This window comes from Mytilus galloprovincialis, chromosome 1, assembly GCF_965363235.1.
Source record: "Mytilus galloprovincialis chromosome 1, xbMytGall1.hap1.1, whole genome shotgun sequence".
NCBI lineage: Eukaryota > Metazoa > Mollusca > Bivalvia > Mytilida > Mytilidae > Mytilus > Mytilus galloprovincialis.
Window position 1 is genome coordinate 45,640,260 of NC_134838.1, and position 18,077 is coordinate 45,658,336.

Below are 18,077 nucleotides of genomic sequence, written 5' to 3' on the forward strand. Positions count from 1 at the left end.
GGTGTATGGAAATATTTTTTGATCTTTATGTCAGTCACGCAGGTTTTATTTGACCTTGACCTCATTTTCACAGTTCATTGCACAGTGTTAAGTTTTTGTGTTTTGGTCTATTTTCTAAAACTATAAGTATTAGGTCAACTATATATGTTGTATGGGAGCATTGTTAGCTGTACATGTCTGCCTGGCATGGTTCATCTGACCTTGACTTCATTTTCAAGGTTCATTGGTCTTTGTTTAGTTATCTTGGTTAATGTTAAGTTTATGTGACAGTTGTAATAAAGCTTTATACTTAGGACAATCAACATAATATCAATGATTAGTATAGAAGGCGAGACATTTCAGCGTGTGCACTCTTGTTTTAAACTTTCATGAATAAAACATTCAAGAATAATTGCTATGACATCTGACAGCCTTTGTTTGACAGTTCTAAAAAGGCTGTCAGTCGTCAGAGCAATCTTGGACTATTATTATCACTCTGCAACATTTCCTGACTGTTTATAGATTTGTTTGTCTTTAGTTTCTAATGTTTGGTGACACACAGTAGTCTGTTGGTATTTATCATTGGAAGTTAAGTTAGGTAGACATCTGATGTTGCCAAATACATAGAATCAGTAAAGAAATTTAAATATTGTAACAGTCTTATCACATGTTTGTACCAGTTTACCGGATGCCTTTTTTTTTTCTCTACTGATGTCAGACCTAATGACATAAAAAACCAACAGTCATCTTTGATTTGTGACATCATTTATTTTCCTTTTTATTAATATTTCATAAAAAAATATTTGACATAAAGAAAATGTTGGGTTCTGGAGGTTGGGTTAAGCTTATTTGTGAGGACTCAATCTTTTCCTAACCTAAGATATTTATGTTTAACAGTGCAAATTGGAACAAATTGTCAAAATCAATTGAAAATGGCTTGTATTCTGTGCACAGTGACAAATTTCAGATGAACAACAGTGTTGCACTTGCTTTTTAAGAAATGCCTAGGTCATGTTGCAGAAACCATCCCAGATCACCATCAGAACATTCAATACAATCTTATAGGAAAGATACCCTCTTCAATTAAGATTCAGCACATTTATAAAGTGACATGAGGAGCTACTCGTAACAAACTAAACATTCACTATGATGGTTTTGCATCACCTCCATTTCAAAACATTTCAATATTTTTTCAGGATTTACACAGAACCGGATGCAGTGGTTTCAGTGGTCATGAAAATGAAGAGGATAGAGCATCATTGAAGCGTGTCTTGCTGGGTTTTGCTCGTTGGAATAAATCCATTGGTTATTGCCAGGGCTTTAATGTTATTGCAGCATTGCTATTAGATGTCACTGAGAGGAGGGAAGATGATGCTCTGAAGGTTGGTGTTGGTATGAAAATTTGAAAGAGACAAGTAAAAATTTCAAATTCGAAATGTAAAGATTGTAGTCCTGACTCCATCTACACTAAATTTAACAAACATTGCACAAATAAAAAAAATGTTAGTACATAGTAAAAAATTGTTTGCCTATTTTTATGCCCCTGCTGCTGCAGAGGGGACATTAAGTGTTTACCCTTGTCCTTCCATATGTCCATCCTTCAGTTAATTCCAAATTTAGTTTGTCCAACATAATAAAACTTATATACAATGCTAATTACCCACACAACACAGATCAAGTTTTAATTTGTGTGGCATCTGTTTTACCATTCTAGAGTTATGTCCCTTTTTATGTTATATGCAAGAAGGTGCATCATCTGTGTTCAATGGCTGCGTCCCATGGACACATTCCTCATTTTTTTTTTTTTGCCTTTTTGTCTGCTTGCCGGTATATGGTTTTGGTGATTGCCCATTGTAGAGGGAATTAGATATCCCCTTGATGACTATTTTTTATAATTCTAAAAATTATCCAAAATTACTCTATTTTCATATTTTTTTTATGTCGTTGTACTTTTGCATTTAGTGTATTGATTAATATGAAATCTTGTCATTAATTTATAATTGGTTTAGCATATCCTGACTAGTTAATTCATCCTGTATTCTTTCATAAATGATAGAGTCTTTAATTATTGTACCTCTGAAATCCAAGAGTTGCTTTGGATATCATTTCTGATTCTTTTGATATTGGACTCGTTGAATATTCCAAATTATTGGATTTAATCATTATACATTTCTTTCTTCCTGGTTTTATTTAAAAACACATATATACTAGATCTTGATAAATTGCAGTAATCCCTGTTATAATTTTAACTGTTCCAGCATCCAGGACATTAAGTCATCTGATTCCTATGCCTTATCAAAGTCTAGACATACTTAGCTAATGCTGTAATGCATTTTGAAGTCAATTTGTCAAAGAGTATTGGCAGTGATAGGTTTATAAATTACAATATTACATAAAGAAAAAATTGCGGAATCTTAAGGAAGCTGGCTTGTCATGTTTTACATTTTTTGTCAGATTTTCGGAATTTTCTGGTTTTATCCATTTGAATGCCTTGAAAAAATTTGCCCAGTGACCCCCATTTTTCTTTTTGTAAATCTTTTACATGTATAATGATAAGCCATCTGTAAAAGTTTTATAAAATTTTAATTACTTTTTAATAGTTTTTGTGAACTTCAACTTGTCAATGATAAAGCTATGAAAAGTCAAGAGAGAATATTTCCCGCCAAAATTTCAATGGCTAATATCTGGAAAACAAGCACGGTGACCTATATATTTTTTTTGCTCTTTGGATTCCTTTATTAATCCCCTATCTATATAAACTAGTGTTTTCAAGAGTTGATTACTCTGAAACTGAGAAGCGAACTCCCTTGATTGACTAGGATTATCAGTTTTCCTATTGGATACTGGTTTTCTTCTGTCAACAAAAACTGGCCACCATGAAATAGTCCAACAGTGGCCCTTCAATGTTGGGTTAAAACACAAACAAACAGTCAATCAATTGCACATAGTTACAATAAAAAAAACAAAACAAGCCAGAAATCAACTAAAAAGATACAATTATTAGCCTTTAAAATACAATTATCAGCCATTCAAATTAATCAAGTTTGTGTGTTTTTCTGACTAGTCTTATAAATAATTTATAAGAATTTGCTTTGTTCCCTGAAACGAATGCATAAAAACTCTGCAGTTGTTTAGGTGAAATGTAATGAAGCAGATTTGGAGTCAAGTTATGTCCCAATTGTCCAATAAGTAAATTAATTGAAAGTATTGTTTAACTATACATAGTGATGCATAAAGGTTTTGGAGTGTTGAGCATTATGTTAGCGTTTAGAAAACTGTACATTAAAAAACTAAATTAATAATATTTATTTACAGTATAAGTTTTTAGAGGTAAAATGTACATAGATACAATATTTTAGAATGGATCTGTAAAGTTTTTTTTTCATTTTCCATCCATTGATGGATCATGGTGAGTTTCTGTAGGATTTTAGAAGTGGGTTCTGTATTTATTATGTCAACATCACAAATTAAATCAAAATCCACTTTTTTCCCTCCATAAACCAACTTTTGAGGCCTTTTTGAAGGATATTCATAATATCTGCTATGTCATTTCGCTTCCTATGTTGAGTTAAAAAGACATGGTCATATAGACGCTGGTTCCTCTAACATATTATTATTGTTAGCATATATTAAAATAGCTTTTCTTTTTGGCTGGACTGTCATGATTTTCATCAATCAAATAAAAATTTTGCATTAAATATTTTCAAACATTACTGGTTATCTATGATTGATTGCTATTAAGAACTATTTATTGAAGCTCCAACAGGGTACCCCCTCATGTCGCAAGGTCGCTTTTAAATTCGTCGAGAGGTCGTTTTTAAGGGAAATGTACAGGTGGCAGGTCGTTTTTCCCAACACAGAGGACGGAAGTTGGTCGGAGGTCATTTTTTCCAAATTTTACAGGTTGCAGGTTGTTTTTAGAAGGCCCTCGGAAGTCGCCTCTAAAAAGCCCAGAGGTCGCAGGTTGTTTTTGACCCTGCGGGAGCCTCTTTATTGAACTAATTATATTTGTATGTATTTTCCAGGTGATGATCTACATCATTGACAAAGTCTTGCCAGAGAGTTATTACGTCAACAATCTCCGAGCATTGTCTGTAGATATGGCTGTGTTCAGAGATCTGTTAAGGATTACTTATCCAAAGTTGTCACGCCATCTGGACATGTTACAGAGTGCTGCTCAAGATAATACTACTGGTATATGTTTGGTCTTATAAACTAATGAAATAGCCATTTAAGGTTTATTTAGAGATATACTATGCATTTATAATATTTTGGAAAGAAAGACAGGTTATATTCCTTCATATTTTCAGAGGAAATGATGAAATATTATCATTTAACTCATTAATGATCGTTAAGTGTTATTTTAACAATATCTTTTTGTTTTTGTTGGAGACTCTGTATTATTGGTATGTTTTACAGCTTTGCTAGTCAAGCATTGCAATCTGGTCTCCTAGAGGGGCCTTGGTGTCCTAGTGGTCTAAGTACATGTAGTTACTACTGTAATCACTAGCCAATCAACACTGGGGTTGTGAGTTTGTCGGTTTTCTCCGGGGGTTCCGGCTTCCTACACCAATAAAAACTGGCCGCCACGAAAAAGCCTAAATGCGGTGCTTAAAAGTGGCCTAACACCAAAAAAAATCAACCTAGAGATATATGTTTTAGAAACGAAATGTTTCCATTATCTTTGTGATTTAAAAAGATGTAAGATTTGAAATATTTTTTTGTTTTGTGTATCGAAAGGAAAAGAGCAAAAGACAAATTCTGATTTTGATCCATTCTACAGATAATATCTTAAGTTTTCTTAGGAATTTAATTTTTTCATTTTATATACAGCAAAATGTGATAGAGAGATGAAAGATACCAAAGAAATATTCAAACTCATATTACATAAAGTCAAAAATAAACTTACAATGCCATGGCTAAAAAGCAATAGACAAGCAATAGTATACAAAACACAACCTAGAAAAACTAAAGACAGAGCAACACGAACCCCCAGCCAAAAACTGGGTGTGACCTCTAGTGCTTCACAATTTTTTGTGAAGACAGTGGAAACAAACTAAATGTGAAATTAATACGATATGTTTTAACTTAAAAAAAAATATATTTGGTGCACTAAGATACAGAAAAAATGAACTTTGTTTATGCTTTATTAAATGTATTTTAATAAATTGTAATTTTATGCTTTTATAGGTGCCTGTTATGAGCCTCCTCTTACCAATGTTTTCACTATGCAATGGTTTTTGACCATGTTTGCTACTTGTCTTCCAAAGGAAATTGTACTCAGGGTGTGGGACTCATTACTATTAGAAGGATCTGAAATTTTACTTAGAACTGGCCTGGCCATATGGGGCAAACTGTCTAGGTAAGTTGGGCAACATGCTTGCATTGGGTTACTTGTAGTATTACTAGCAACTAATTCTGATAGAATTAAACTCTTCATTTAATAAACTTTCTTTATATTTTTAAAACTAATGAAATTGAGAATGGAAACAGGAAATGTGTCAAACAGACAATAACCTTGAATACATAAAATTTAAGCTTTTTAAGGCAAAGTATATGTGATTCGGGGTTTTTCAAGTTTTTATATGCATTTAGAATTCTATGAATTGCCCAAGAACATTGAACTAGAGGCTCTAAAGAGCCTGTGTCGCTCACCTTGGTCTATGTGCATATTAAACAAAGGAAGCAGATGGATTCATGACAAAATTGTGTTTTGGTGATGGTGATGTGTTTGTACATCTTACTTTACTAAACAGTCTTGCTGCTTACAATTATCTCTATCTATAATGAACTTGGCCCAGCAGTTTCAGTGGAAAATGTTAATAAATATTTACAAATTTTATGAAAATTGTTAAAAATGGACTAAAAAGGACAATAACTCCCTAGGGGATCAATTGACCATTCCTGTCATGTTGACTTATTTGTAAATCTTACTTTGCTGAACATTATTGCTGTTTGCAGTTTATCTCTATCAATAATAATATTCAAGATAATAACCAAAAACAGCAAAATTTCCTTAAAATTACCGATTCAGGGGCAGCAATCCAACAACGGGTTGTCTGATTCATCTGAAAATTTCAGGGCATATAGATTATGACCTGATAAACAATTTTTATCAGTCAGATTTGCTCTAAATGCTTTGGTTTTGGAGTTACAAGCCAAAAACTGCATTTTACCCCTATTCTATTTTTAGCCATGGCGGCCATCTTGGTTGGTTGGCTGGGTCACCGGACACATTTTTTAAACTAGATACCCCAATGATGATTGTGGTCAGGTTTGGTTTAATTTGGCCCAGTAGTTTCAGAGGAGAAGATTTTTGTAAAAGATAACTAAGATTTACGAAAAATGGTTAAAAATTGACTATAAAGGGCAATAACTCCTAAAGGGGTCAACTGACCATTTCGGTCATGATGACTTATTTGTAAATCTTACTTTGCTGAACATTATTGCTGTTTACAGTTTATCTCTATCTATAATAATATTCAAGATAATAACCAAAAACAGCAAAATTTCCTTAAAATTACCGATTCAGGGGCAGCAACCCAACAACAGGTTGTCTGATTCATCTGAAAATTTCAGTGCATATAGATTTTGACCTTATAATCAATTTTACCCATGTCAGATTTGCTCTAAATGCTTTGGTTTTTGAGTTATAAGCCAAAAACTGCATTTTACAGCTATGTTCTATTTTTATCAATGGTGGCCATCTTGGTTAGATGGCCAGGTCACCGGACACATTTTTTAAACTAGATACCCCAATGATGATTGTGGTCAAGTTTGGTTTAATTTGGCCCAGTAGTTTCAGAGGAGAAGATTTTTGTAAAAGTTAACGACGACGGATGCAAAGTGATGGGAAAAGCTCACTTGGCCCTTCGGGCCAGGTGAGCTAAAAAATTAGGCATTCAATTCATAGTGAGAATTTTGCAAAATAGGATACAAAATAAAATTCTTGATTTATATAAAATAGAATAAAAGATGTTTATACTGATGAGAGATTTTTGTTCAATTTTCCCCTCATGGGTACCAATTTGTTTGGATTAAGGAGAACTTGTAATCAGTGGATATTGAATTTTGTGGTTTTGGCAAAGTCTGCATACTGTATACTGAGACTGTATATTCCTTGAGGAAATGTTTAATTTGTTGAATGTTTAAATTCATGGTTCCCCTGTACCCATTAAATACACAAAAAATGGTATCAATCAAATGATAATGAATCCACAGCATATGTAACTAAGTTGATTCATAAATACTATATAGTAAAGTTAATTCTATAGATTGAATATATAAGCTAATCAATATGGACAGTTCCCACGCATACCAGATTTAATTGTTCTATGAAGACATGGACAACTTAATCAAAATTAATAATCAATATTCATCATATTTTCCATTCAAAAGAAAACAATAACTTCCAGTAATGTATATTATTTCTAAACCTTTTAATTAAGTATGAATCTATTAGGAAGAGTAATTCCATAAATAATTCAATTGTTAAAGCAGCGTATATAATGCACAAACGGTATTGGCCTTAAAACTACCACATTTTTCTATAATTGATATCCTTGTAGTTTCTTTGAAAAACTTCCAAAGTATTCAGGGTTGAATCCCGAGCGACAATTTTAAGGGAGGTAATTGCCTGTCGGTTGAAAGTTTTATATTCCCTTTTTTAGCTCACCTGGCCCAAAGGGCCAAGTGAGCTTTTCTCATCACTTGGCGTCTGGCGTCCGGCGTCAGGCGTCGTCGTCCGTCGTTAACTTTTACAAAAATCTTCTCCTCTGAAACTACTGGGCCAAATAAAATCAAACTTGGCCACAATCATCATTGGGGTATCTAGTTTAGAAATTGTGTCCGGTGACCCCGCCAACCAACCAAGATGGCCACCATGGCTAAAAATAGAACATAGGGGTAAAACGCAGTTTTTGGCTTATAACTCAAAAACCAAAGCATTTAGAGCAAATCTGACTGGAGTAAAATTGTTTATCAGGTCAAGATCTATCTGCCCTGAAATTTTCAGATGAATTGGACAACTGGTTGTTAGGTTGCTGCCCCTGAATTGGTAATTTTAAGGAAATTTTGCTGTTTTTGGTTATTATCTTGAATATTATTATAGATAGAGATAAACTGTAAACAGCAAAAATGTTCAGCAAAGTAAGATTTACAAATAAGTCAACAGGACCAAAATGGTCATTTGACCCCTTTAGGAGTTATTTCCCTTTAAAGTCAATTTTAAACCATTTTTCGTAAATCTTAGTTATCTTTTACAAAAATCTTCTCCTCTTAAACTACTGGGCCAAATAAAATCAAACTTGGCCACAATTATCATTGGGGTTACTAGTTTAAAAATTGTGTTCGTTGACCCGTCCAACCAACCAAGATGGCCGCCATGGCTAAAAATAGAACATAGGGGTAAAATGCAGTTTTTGGCTTATAACTGGGTCAAGATGCCCATTAGTTTCTCCATAGGCGGTAATGGTAACGTTTTCTTCTGTTGCTCAGTCCATATCGTTAACTTGGATATGTGTGATGGCTCGTTTCGAAGCTGAGACATTTTGACATATGTGGTTAAATTTTCGGGGTACGAAGTGAGATTACTTTTTCCGTAAATTAGCTAACCCCGAGTATCCTTTTGTGATGCGGCTCCTCATGGTAAAAAATCCCATTTTTAACATAAAAAGTTCTTTGAAAATTTAATACTTTGAACACATTTAATAGCTCCATAGATTTTACACATTAATTCTATGTTCCCCTACTTTCTAAATTAACTCAAATGGTTAAGCTCAGTCACTTCTTTATCATAGAAAAGTGTCAAATATCACTACACAGAGATTTTTTATTTACACGTGACTTTTGACTTCCTTATTTCAAGGCGCATTAGGGATATTGTCCCAACTCAAAAACCAAAGCATTTAGAGCAAATCTGATATGGGTTAATATTGTTTATCAGGTCAAGATCTGTCTGCTCTAAAATTTTCAGATGAATTTGACAACTGGTTGTTAGGTTGCTGCCCCTGAATTGGTAATTTTAAGGAAATTTTGCCGTTTTTATGCCCCACCTACGATAGTAGAGGGGCATTATGTTTTCTGGTCTGTGCCTCCGTCCGTCTGTGCTTCCGTTCGTCCGTTCGTCCGTTCAGGTTAAAGTTTTTGGTCAAGGTAGTTTTTGATGAAGCTGAAGTCCAATCAACTTGAAACTTAGTACACTTGTTGCTTATGATATAATCTTTCTAATTTTAAAGCCAAATTAGACTTTTGACCCCAATTTCACGGTCCACTGAACATAGAAAATGAAAGTGGGAGTTTCAGGTTAAAGTTTTTGGTCAAGGTAGTTTTTGATGAAGCTGAAGTCCAATCAACTTGAAACTTAGTACACTTGTTGCTTATGATATGATCTTTCTAATTTTAAAGCCAAATTAGACTTTTGACCCCAATTTCACGGTTCACTAAACATAGAAAATGAAAGTGGGAGTTTCAGGTTTAAGTTTTTGGTCAAGGTAGTTTTTGATGAAATTGAAGTCCAATCAACTTGAAACTTAGTACATATGTTCCCTTTAGTATAATCTTTCTAATTTTAATGCCAAATTAGATTATTACCCAATTTTTACAGTCTATGGAACATGGAAAAGGATAGTGCAAGTGGGGCATCCGTGTACTTTGGACACATTCTTGTTTGTTATTATCTTGAATATTATTACAGATAGAGATAAACTGTAAACTGCAAAAATGTTCAGCAAAGTAAGATTTACAAATAAGTCAACAGGACCAAAATGGTCAGTTGACCCCTTTAGGAGTTATTGCCCTTTATAGTCAATTTTTAACCATTTTTCGTAAATCTTTGTTATCTTTTACAAAAATCCCTCTGAAACTACTGGGCCAAATAAAATCAAACTTGGCCACAATCATCATTGGGGTATCTTGGGGTGCAATCAACAGTTTTTTAAGTGACGTCATTCTGTAACAGGGCATGTAATAATTGACCCATCATGCAGAAGTCAGATATTCATAGTTATATAGATATCTATACATCAATGGAAAGATAATTCTATGAACTTTCTGAATAAATAAAAAAAAATCCAACATCTCTTGTTTAAACATGCAAATTGGTACAAGTTATCAGCTGGAAATTAGGCATTTTCCCCCTAAAAAACCTTAAAAACAGACCACCTTTGGACACACGAATCAGTAACCTGTGCATATATTTGAGATTTCTTATAATATGCATTTCGAAGAGCTTATCCGGTTGATTTAAGAAAATGTAGTTTCAGCCTACGTTCGCCTGCTCCGAAAGGAGCTATCTTACCTGACAAATCAAAGTGCTTTTTGCAACAGGTGAAAATCAGCTGTTTATGGAGTTGCCTCCCATATGGTAGGAAGTCACAAAAACATTTTTTTTTTTTTTAAATCTTGACAAAAGTGGCATTTTAATTGAACTTCAATATATGTTTTTCACATTGAACATAAAAAACAATCAACTTTTTCATTTAGTGGTATATAAATAGCAGGGAATTCCATCAGTATGTAAATCTCACTGGGGAAATACCCCTAGTTTTTAGTACGAAACTGTTTATAGCACCCTTAAGCAAAACCTTGTATGCAATATATAAAAAATTCTCAGCTTTTCTGAATCTGTACACTATACCGATTAAAATGATGTCTTACTTTAAGGATTGTGACCACAAATAGTGAAACAACAGCTCTTTTTTTATGTCGCGCTGTAGTGGCATATTGGCCAGTGGCAAACAGTTTAACTGGCAAATCCCAAACATTTCCTGTATCCCATTTTCATCAGTTTTACAAAGAAAATAAATCATGAAATAGGGTTTCTTTTGAATAAATAGAATAAAAACTATGAAATAGGCATGAATAAAGTTACTTTAAATAGATTTTGTCCCTAGTACTATATGAACTAAGTTATAGCTGAGTTGAGAAAATATTGAAATAGTGTTTTTCTTAGGAATGGTATGTGTACCTTTTTGACTATAAAAAGTACCAAATATATATTATAATGAATAAAACTTTATGTAACACTGATCAGGAGTAAAAGTCAAAGTAGAAAAAATCTACACTTTTCATATGCAACTTTTGGTTCCAAATATATGAGAGATTGAATAAAAATATCATGACGTCGCAAAAAATTTAAAAACTTCAATATTTGCACAGAGTCTGGTTTTCCTATATCTGGTTGCTATGTACAAATCTGTAATATTTGCATTAAATATACCAAACTGATGCTTTTAAATTAATGTATACATGCCGTACAATATTTTTCAGAATTATTTTACTCCATTCGCAAACACATTTCTATGCTAAAACATCACTATATTTTGTATTTGTCCCTTAAGGGTGCAATCAACAGTTTTTTAAGTGACGTCATTCTGTAACAGGGCATGTAATAATTGACCCATCATGCAGAAGTCAGATATTCATAGTTATATAGATATCTATACATCAATGGAAAGATAATTCTATGAACTTTCTGAATAAATAAAAAAAAATCCAACATCTCTTGTTTAAACATGCAAATTGGTACAAGTTATCAGCTGGAAATTAGGCATTTTCCCCCTAAAAAACCTTAAAAACAGACCACCTTTGGACACACGAATCAGTAACCTGTGCATATATTTGAGATTTCTTATAATATGCATTTCGAAGAGCTTATCCGGTTGATTTAAGAAAATGTAGTTTCAGCCTACGTTCGCCTGCTCCGAAAGGAGCTATCTTACCTGACAAATCAAAGTGCTTTTTGCAACAGGTGAAAATCAGCTGTTTATGGAGTTGCCTCCCATATAGTAGGAAGTCACAAAAACATTTTTTTTTTTTAAATCTTGACAAAAGTGGCATTTTAATTGAACTTCAATATATGTTTTTCACATTGAACATAAAAAACAATCAACTTTTTCATTTAGTGGTATATAAATAGCAGGGAATTCCATCAGTATGTAAATCTCACTGGGGAAATACCCCTAGTTTTTAGTACGAAACTGTTTATAGCACCCTTGTTTAAAAATTGTGTCCGGTGACCCGGCCAACCAATCAAGATGGCCGCCATGGCTAAAAATAGAACATAGGGGTAAAATGCAGTTTTTGGCTTATAACTCAAAAACCAAAGAATTTAGAGCAAATCTGATAGGGGTAGATATTGATTATCAGGTCAAGATCTATCTGCCCTAAAATTTTCAGATGAATTGGACAACTGGTTGTTAGGTTACTGCCCCTGAAATGGTAATTTTAAGGAAATTTTGCCGTTTTTTTGTTATTATCTTGAATATTATTATAGATAGAGTTAAACTGGAAACAGCAATAATTTACAGCAAAGTAAGACCTAAAAATAAGTCAACATGACCAAAATGGTCAATTGACCCCTAAGGAGTTATTGCCCTTTATAGTCAATTTTTAACAATTTTCAAAAATTAGTAAATTTTTACTAACATTTTCCACTGAAACTACTGGGCCAATCATTATAGATAGGGATAATTGTACACAGCAAGAATGTTCAGTAAAGTAAGATCTACAAACACATCATCATCACCAAAACACAATTTTGTCATGAATCCATCTGTGTCCTTTGTTGAATATTCACATAGACCAAGGTGAGCGACACAGGCTCTTTAGAGCCTCTAGTTAAACATCAGAATACCAATGTTAAGGGAAGAGTTTCAGCTAGAAATACAACCAGAACATTTACCCAGTCGGGGATCATATCTAATTTCAAATTTACCCTTTACAATTGATTGGAAGTTAAAAAAAAAATATTCACAGCTGGACACTCTTACACTTTATAATGGCACAGCTTCTTTGTTCTTTCTTGTAATGGTTTTGTCTATGAAAACTAAATTTTAAAGAAATACCTGCCAGCAGTCAAAATCTTATCTTTTACCAGTTTAATTTTTTTCTGTATAAGATATAAATCGCATGCTAAATACATGAAAATAATCTGATTTTAAGAAACATGTACTGTACATTTGTTTGAGTAACTTTTGTTTGTACAAAAAATCTACCTCTAGTAAAGGTAAAAAAATAAATTGATGGGGCTTACAATACTGTAAGCCAACTATTTTATTTTTAATGATTTATTAACGAGAACTTCACATTAGAAATATAATAAAATAAAACATGGATCTCTCCTTTTTTAACTACATCAAATAAATTTGGAAAATCGCAAAATGCGAAATAAAGCATCCTCAAAAATAAGTTGCTTTACATTATCTGATTCAAATGTAAATTGGTTAAGATTTATTCTAAATTATTTGATAAATTTTAGATAGACAGAATTTATACTTGTAATTTTACTTTTCAGACAGAAATGGAACTTGTCTCACATCAAAACAATCAAAACTAATGTAAAATCCATTATTATTGCAAATTAATGACTTTTTCTAGTTTTACAGTATAAGTGTACATTGAATTCTATTTACAGGAGGATACTATCTGCTGGTAGTGCTGATGATTTTTATTCATTAATGGGATCGCTTACTCAGGATATGATGTCTGGTAAAATGATTACAGGTGACTCACTTATAAAGGTATGTTTCTTAAAAAATTGATTCTGATTTCAAAATGAAAGAAGTGAATTTTTATGCCCTATTTATGGGCATTATGTTTTATGGTCTGTGTGTGCGTCCGTCCGTCAATCTCGCTTCAGGATTAAGTTTTTGGTTGAGGTAGTTTTTTGATGAAGTTAAAGTCCAATCAACTTGATACTTAGTACACATGATCTTTCTAATTTTAATGCCAAATTAGAGTTTAAGTGATAGTGCAGATGGGGCATCCGTGTACTGAAGACACATTCTTGTTATAGGATAACTCAGGAGAAATTTGTAAAAGAATTGAAAAAAAAACAAAAGGTATTCATGAAAGTTCTTCACCTTGAATCATATCTTCTACTTTGAACTTTTTGTTGATTTGAAATTCAGCAAAGTCTGTTGTCATAATATAAATTTTTACAGAGAAGTCAAGTTTCCCTTGAAGATCAAATGTATTGAATGATTGTCAGTTGTTTGCCTTATAAATGTAGGGATATTGAAGTAAGACAACAAGAAACATTAAGAACTTTCCATCTCATTAAAGGCAAGTCTTCAAATAATACTTTTGAAGCATGTAGTTTTGTTAAAAGGGAGATAATTCAATTTCATCCTTGTGACTGCAAAACGAGATGGGAAATAACTCTATTTTGGAATTACTTTTATTTTTCAGAGTATTTACACTACAGCTGCTTTTGATTCTCAGCTATTAATAGAACTTAGGGAGAAATATACTTACAACATTAGACCTTTCAGTAGTACTGCAAATACAAATAACAACACCAACAAAAGTAGATCATTCCTTAGCAACATGCTGTTACCTAGCGATGAAGATGAGATTGATGAAGAAGATTTAGAGGCTATAAACTGTTTCCCTGGATTCTTTCCAGTGCCGGTACCAGGAGGCAAGACAAAAGGTAAATAGTTATTTGCTTTTTACATTGTTGGTAAAAAGTTCACCTAGTAGTCACATCATATAGTTTTATCTTGCAATATTTTGTTCCTCCTATTTTCTGGGAAAGTCCATGTGAGCTGTAAATCTTCAACTGGCCAACTGCAGAAATTTAGTATTCTTTAAAACGCATTTGAAATTGGATTAAGATTTTTAATTTTCAACTACAGTTGAAGTGAATTAAAACGAAACCAAACAATTAAGGAATGTTTGTAGAAAGTATTTCCATCTGAAATGGTTCTATGGGCTGAAAGTATTAAATTGAATCATTTGCACAGATAATTCATGTACATACAACCAATAAAGTAATTTGTATTGGAATTTGTTTCTTTATATTTTATTTTTTAAAAGTATTGTTACATTGGTGTCATTTTGAAAATCATAATGGGCACCAAGGAAATTTAAGTTTACCTTGACAACAAATGGGAAACCAAATTTTGATTGAATTCTTTAAAGACTACCGCTTGCACGTTTATTTATTTTTAATTTCCAGATTCATTTTCTGGATATAAATTTTACTTCATATCTGTGATCGTCTCCCTTTAAATGTTTATTTGTAAAACAAGCTCTACTTAAGCCATATGAAATTTTACAGAAGACCAGGGCAACCATCAAGATAAATGTTATATTTTACTAGACAGTTTTCAAAGACAATTTTTGTGCATTTGGTGAGAAACAAGTTCAAATTTTGATGTGGTTCACACAAACAAAAATCACAAGAGCTTTTGGGTTTTTAGAAGCATTCATGTATTTAAAGATGACAGCAGAAACGAAAAACTATGAATATAGTTGTCAACAAAAGATAAATTCAGAGTTATAGTTATCAAAATTAATCATTATATATAAAATTTTAGTCATTATAATTTGAAACATTTAGAAAAAATGTATCTCTTGAAACTCAGATTTTCTGCTTACAAACATATTAAATTTTCAATCAGGCTAGCACAATGAAATACACAGGAAAGATTGTTTAGTAATGCTATGGTGAATTGAAATTTTGCTACAACCAGAAAAAAAATTGTAAGATCTTAGTTAAACAACAGATCCTAAACTGCCCTTGACCTCTTGCTTGAAAGTCACTTGCCTTCTTTTTAGAGTTCTTCTGCTTTGAAAATGGCTTATTCAAACGTTGTATTTAGATGACTCATTTTGTGCTGATTTCATAGCATATATGATTGCTGTGTCCTTTCAGATCATGGAGAATGTTCAGGCAGTCAGAAACCCATTTTCAATGGTTCTTTTTATTGGAGTTCAAGTTGAACTCCTGAATTTTGTATATCTAACCCAAAGCACCTATATGTCAAAAGTTCCATTAATGCTATGACAGCCCCTAGGTAACTATAAGGTCCATGGGAAAAGTAACATTTTTAAAAAGTTTTCACTGAAACTGCACAGCCAGTCTTATCTGGAATTTTCCTATTTTGAGGTATACAGAAAGCTGCCAATATCTATTTTTCTATTTATTTGATGAGATTTTTGTGTTGTTGTATTGCTTTCTCAGTGATGTCATGGACCACTCCTTTATTAATGTAGTAAATTATGGATACATGTCAATCTAATGGAAAAGCCTTGAAATTCACAGTAGTCTCTTAGCAATCAGAGTACCAGTTTATCCCTTTTCCCCTTTTGTCCACCTTCTAACTAATGAACGAAGTTCCTTCCCTTGAAAAGTTGTGAAAGCTAAGTTCATATTTGTGTAATATAGAAAATTACTAAAACAGTTTGATATTTTCTGTTTGTTTGTTAAAGTTATATAACCAAAAAAAATCTTTTGACATGAAGTACACGACACAGATATTCAGATATTATTTTATATAATTAGTCTGTGTGTGTACTTTTGTAAAAATAGAAAAAATGAATAAAAATCAACTTGTATATTATGATTGAAATACTAGATTTAATCTGTATATGCCTCACACTAGATATGGTAATTTTATGAAATTACATTGTTAAGCTGTTATTTGAAATAATGACCTTGTTTTTTTTGTCCTTATAAATGGTTAATTCATATATCGTGACTCTGATCCATGAGTGAAGAATACCATTCATAAATTGTGTGTTGGAAAACTACAAATATAGATTTGCTTTTTAATTTGTGTTTATTTTTGCAACAATCTGGGCCTCAGTGGCTGATTGGGTCTAAGTAGTTCATCAAAAGTGATCATTAACCTGTCAACACTGAGGTGAGGCCCCTCATGGGGGTCCAAGAAATCACATAATCACAGATGTTTTGCCAATATAATCACATAATCTTTAATATTTTGTTTTGAACAAGATAATTAAATAATCAAAAATACAGTCCCAGATTATCAAATAGTCATGAAATACTTGTTCTGGGAATCAAATAATCACGAAAACGGCAGGTAATCGCATCATCAAAAACCCCATGAAGAGACTCGGAGGATATCAGTTTGTAACCCACTTTTTGCATGTGTGTTCTACTCAAATCATAATTGTCTAGTATTTCCAATTTTCCTGCTGATGTTTTGTTCTCTCCTGGGACTATCTCTTCCTCCACCAATAAAAACTGGCCACCTAGAGATGATCAAGCGTGCTGAAAGTGACGTTAAAGACAACGTTAATCAATCTATCAATCTTGACAATCAATAATCAGAGTAAAATAAAACATTAAATGTTACTTTAAATCAACAGGAAGGTAAAATAAAACAACACATATTTTGTTCAGATTCAATTTAATCTTGTTTAAAAATGGACAAATCTCTAAAAGATTCTATTTATTTTAATCAACATTTTAGATCAAGCAAACTTGTGTCTTTCATTGTCTTACAATAAATGATTTGGCTTTTGACACACTTTAACCCTATTTAATAGTATATAAAATAAACTGTTATAATGAATTCAGTTAAGAATTCAGTTTACTAAAGTTTAACATCAATTTAAAAGGATGTCACATTAAGGCAACTGTAGAATTAGGGCAGACATTTAAACTTTTTTGTTATCTTTATCAGTTGTCTTTAAATTCACAACTCATCCGTCCCTAACAATTTGTTTTGACGAGAATGAATTAAGTATTGTAATAGAACAACGTAGAAGTCGAAGAAAAGATGAGAAATTTAAATTTTCTCCAGTAGATTTTTGTGATAATAACAAAGTATGAATTTAAATTGTGGAAGGGAGGTAACTACATTCACATGATGCAAAGATGAATGGCTGTTTTTTTCTCAGAAGTAAGTTTGCTTATTTGTAAATTAACTTTGCATATTCAAGAAAAAATAATGCATGTAGTTCTTACAATAGAGGTTTTGCTGGTTTTTTTTTAAGTTTTCCTCTTATATGAATTCTTTTTATCTATTTTGGGGCCAATTTTTGCTCTATGAGATGTAATGCTTGTGATAAACTGTAGGCTTATGAATATATTTCAACTTGTGATGAAGACTTGGTTAAATAATCAAGCAAAGTATTAAATGACAGCTGCAGCTTTTTTAAAAACACCAGTTCAGTGATAAATATTCAAACCTTAAACATCACCAAATTCTTAAATCTTGATATAAGTGTAAAGAATTTAAAAGAAAAACATTGTCTCCTGAGGACAAAAGGAAGACAAACTGTCAAGGTAATAGCAATACAATCACTGTTGAATATGGTACTTTGACCTATAATGGTTTACT

General features: G+C 32.3%; 1 protein-coding gene across 2 annotated transcripts in view; it reads left to right on the plus strand.

The window, feature by feature from the left end:
• LOC143075742 (TBC1 domain family member 30-like) overlaps nt 1-18,077 on the plus strand; it is a 75,704-nt gene that overhangs the window by 38,822 nt on the left and 18,805 nt on the right. For both annotated transcript variants that reach the window (XM_076251304.1, XM_076251313.1), the window contains 5 exons: nt 1,176-1,361; nt 4,005-4,173; nt 5,170-5,341; nt 13,394-13,499; nt 14,170-14,413. In XM_076251304.1, the coding sequence (XP_076107419.1) occupies nt 1,176-1,361; nt 4,005-4,173; nt 5,170-5,341; nt 13,394-13,499; nt 14,170-14,413 (877 nt within the window). The remainder of the gene's footprint in view (nt 1-1,175; nt 1,362-4,004; nt 4,174-5,169; nt 5,342-13,393; nt 13,500-14,169; nt 14,414-18,077) is intronic.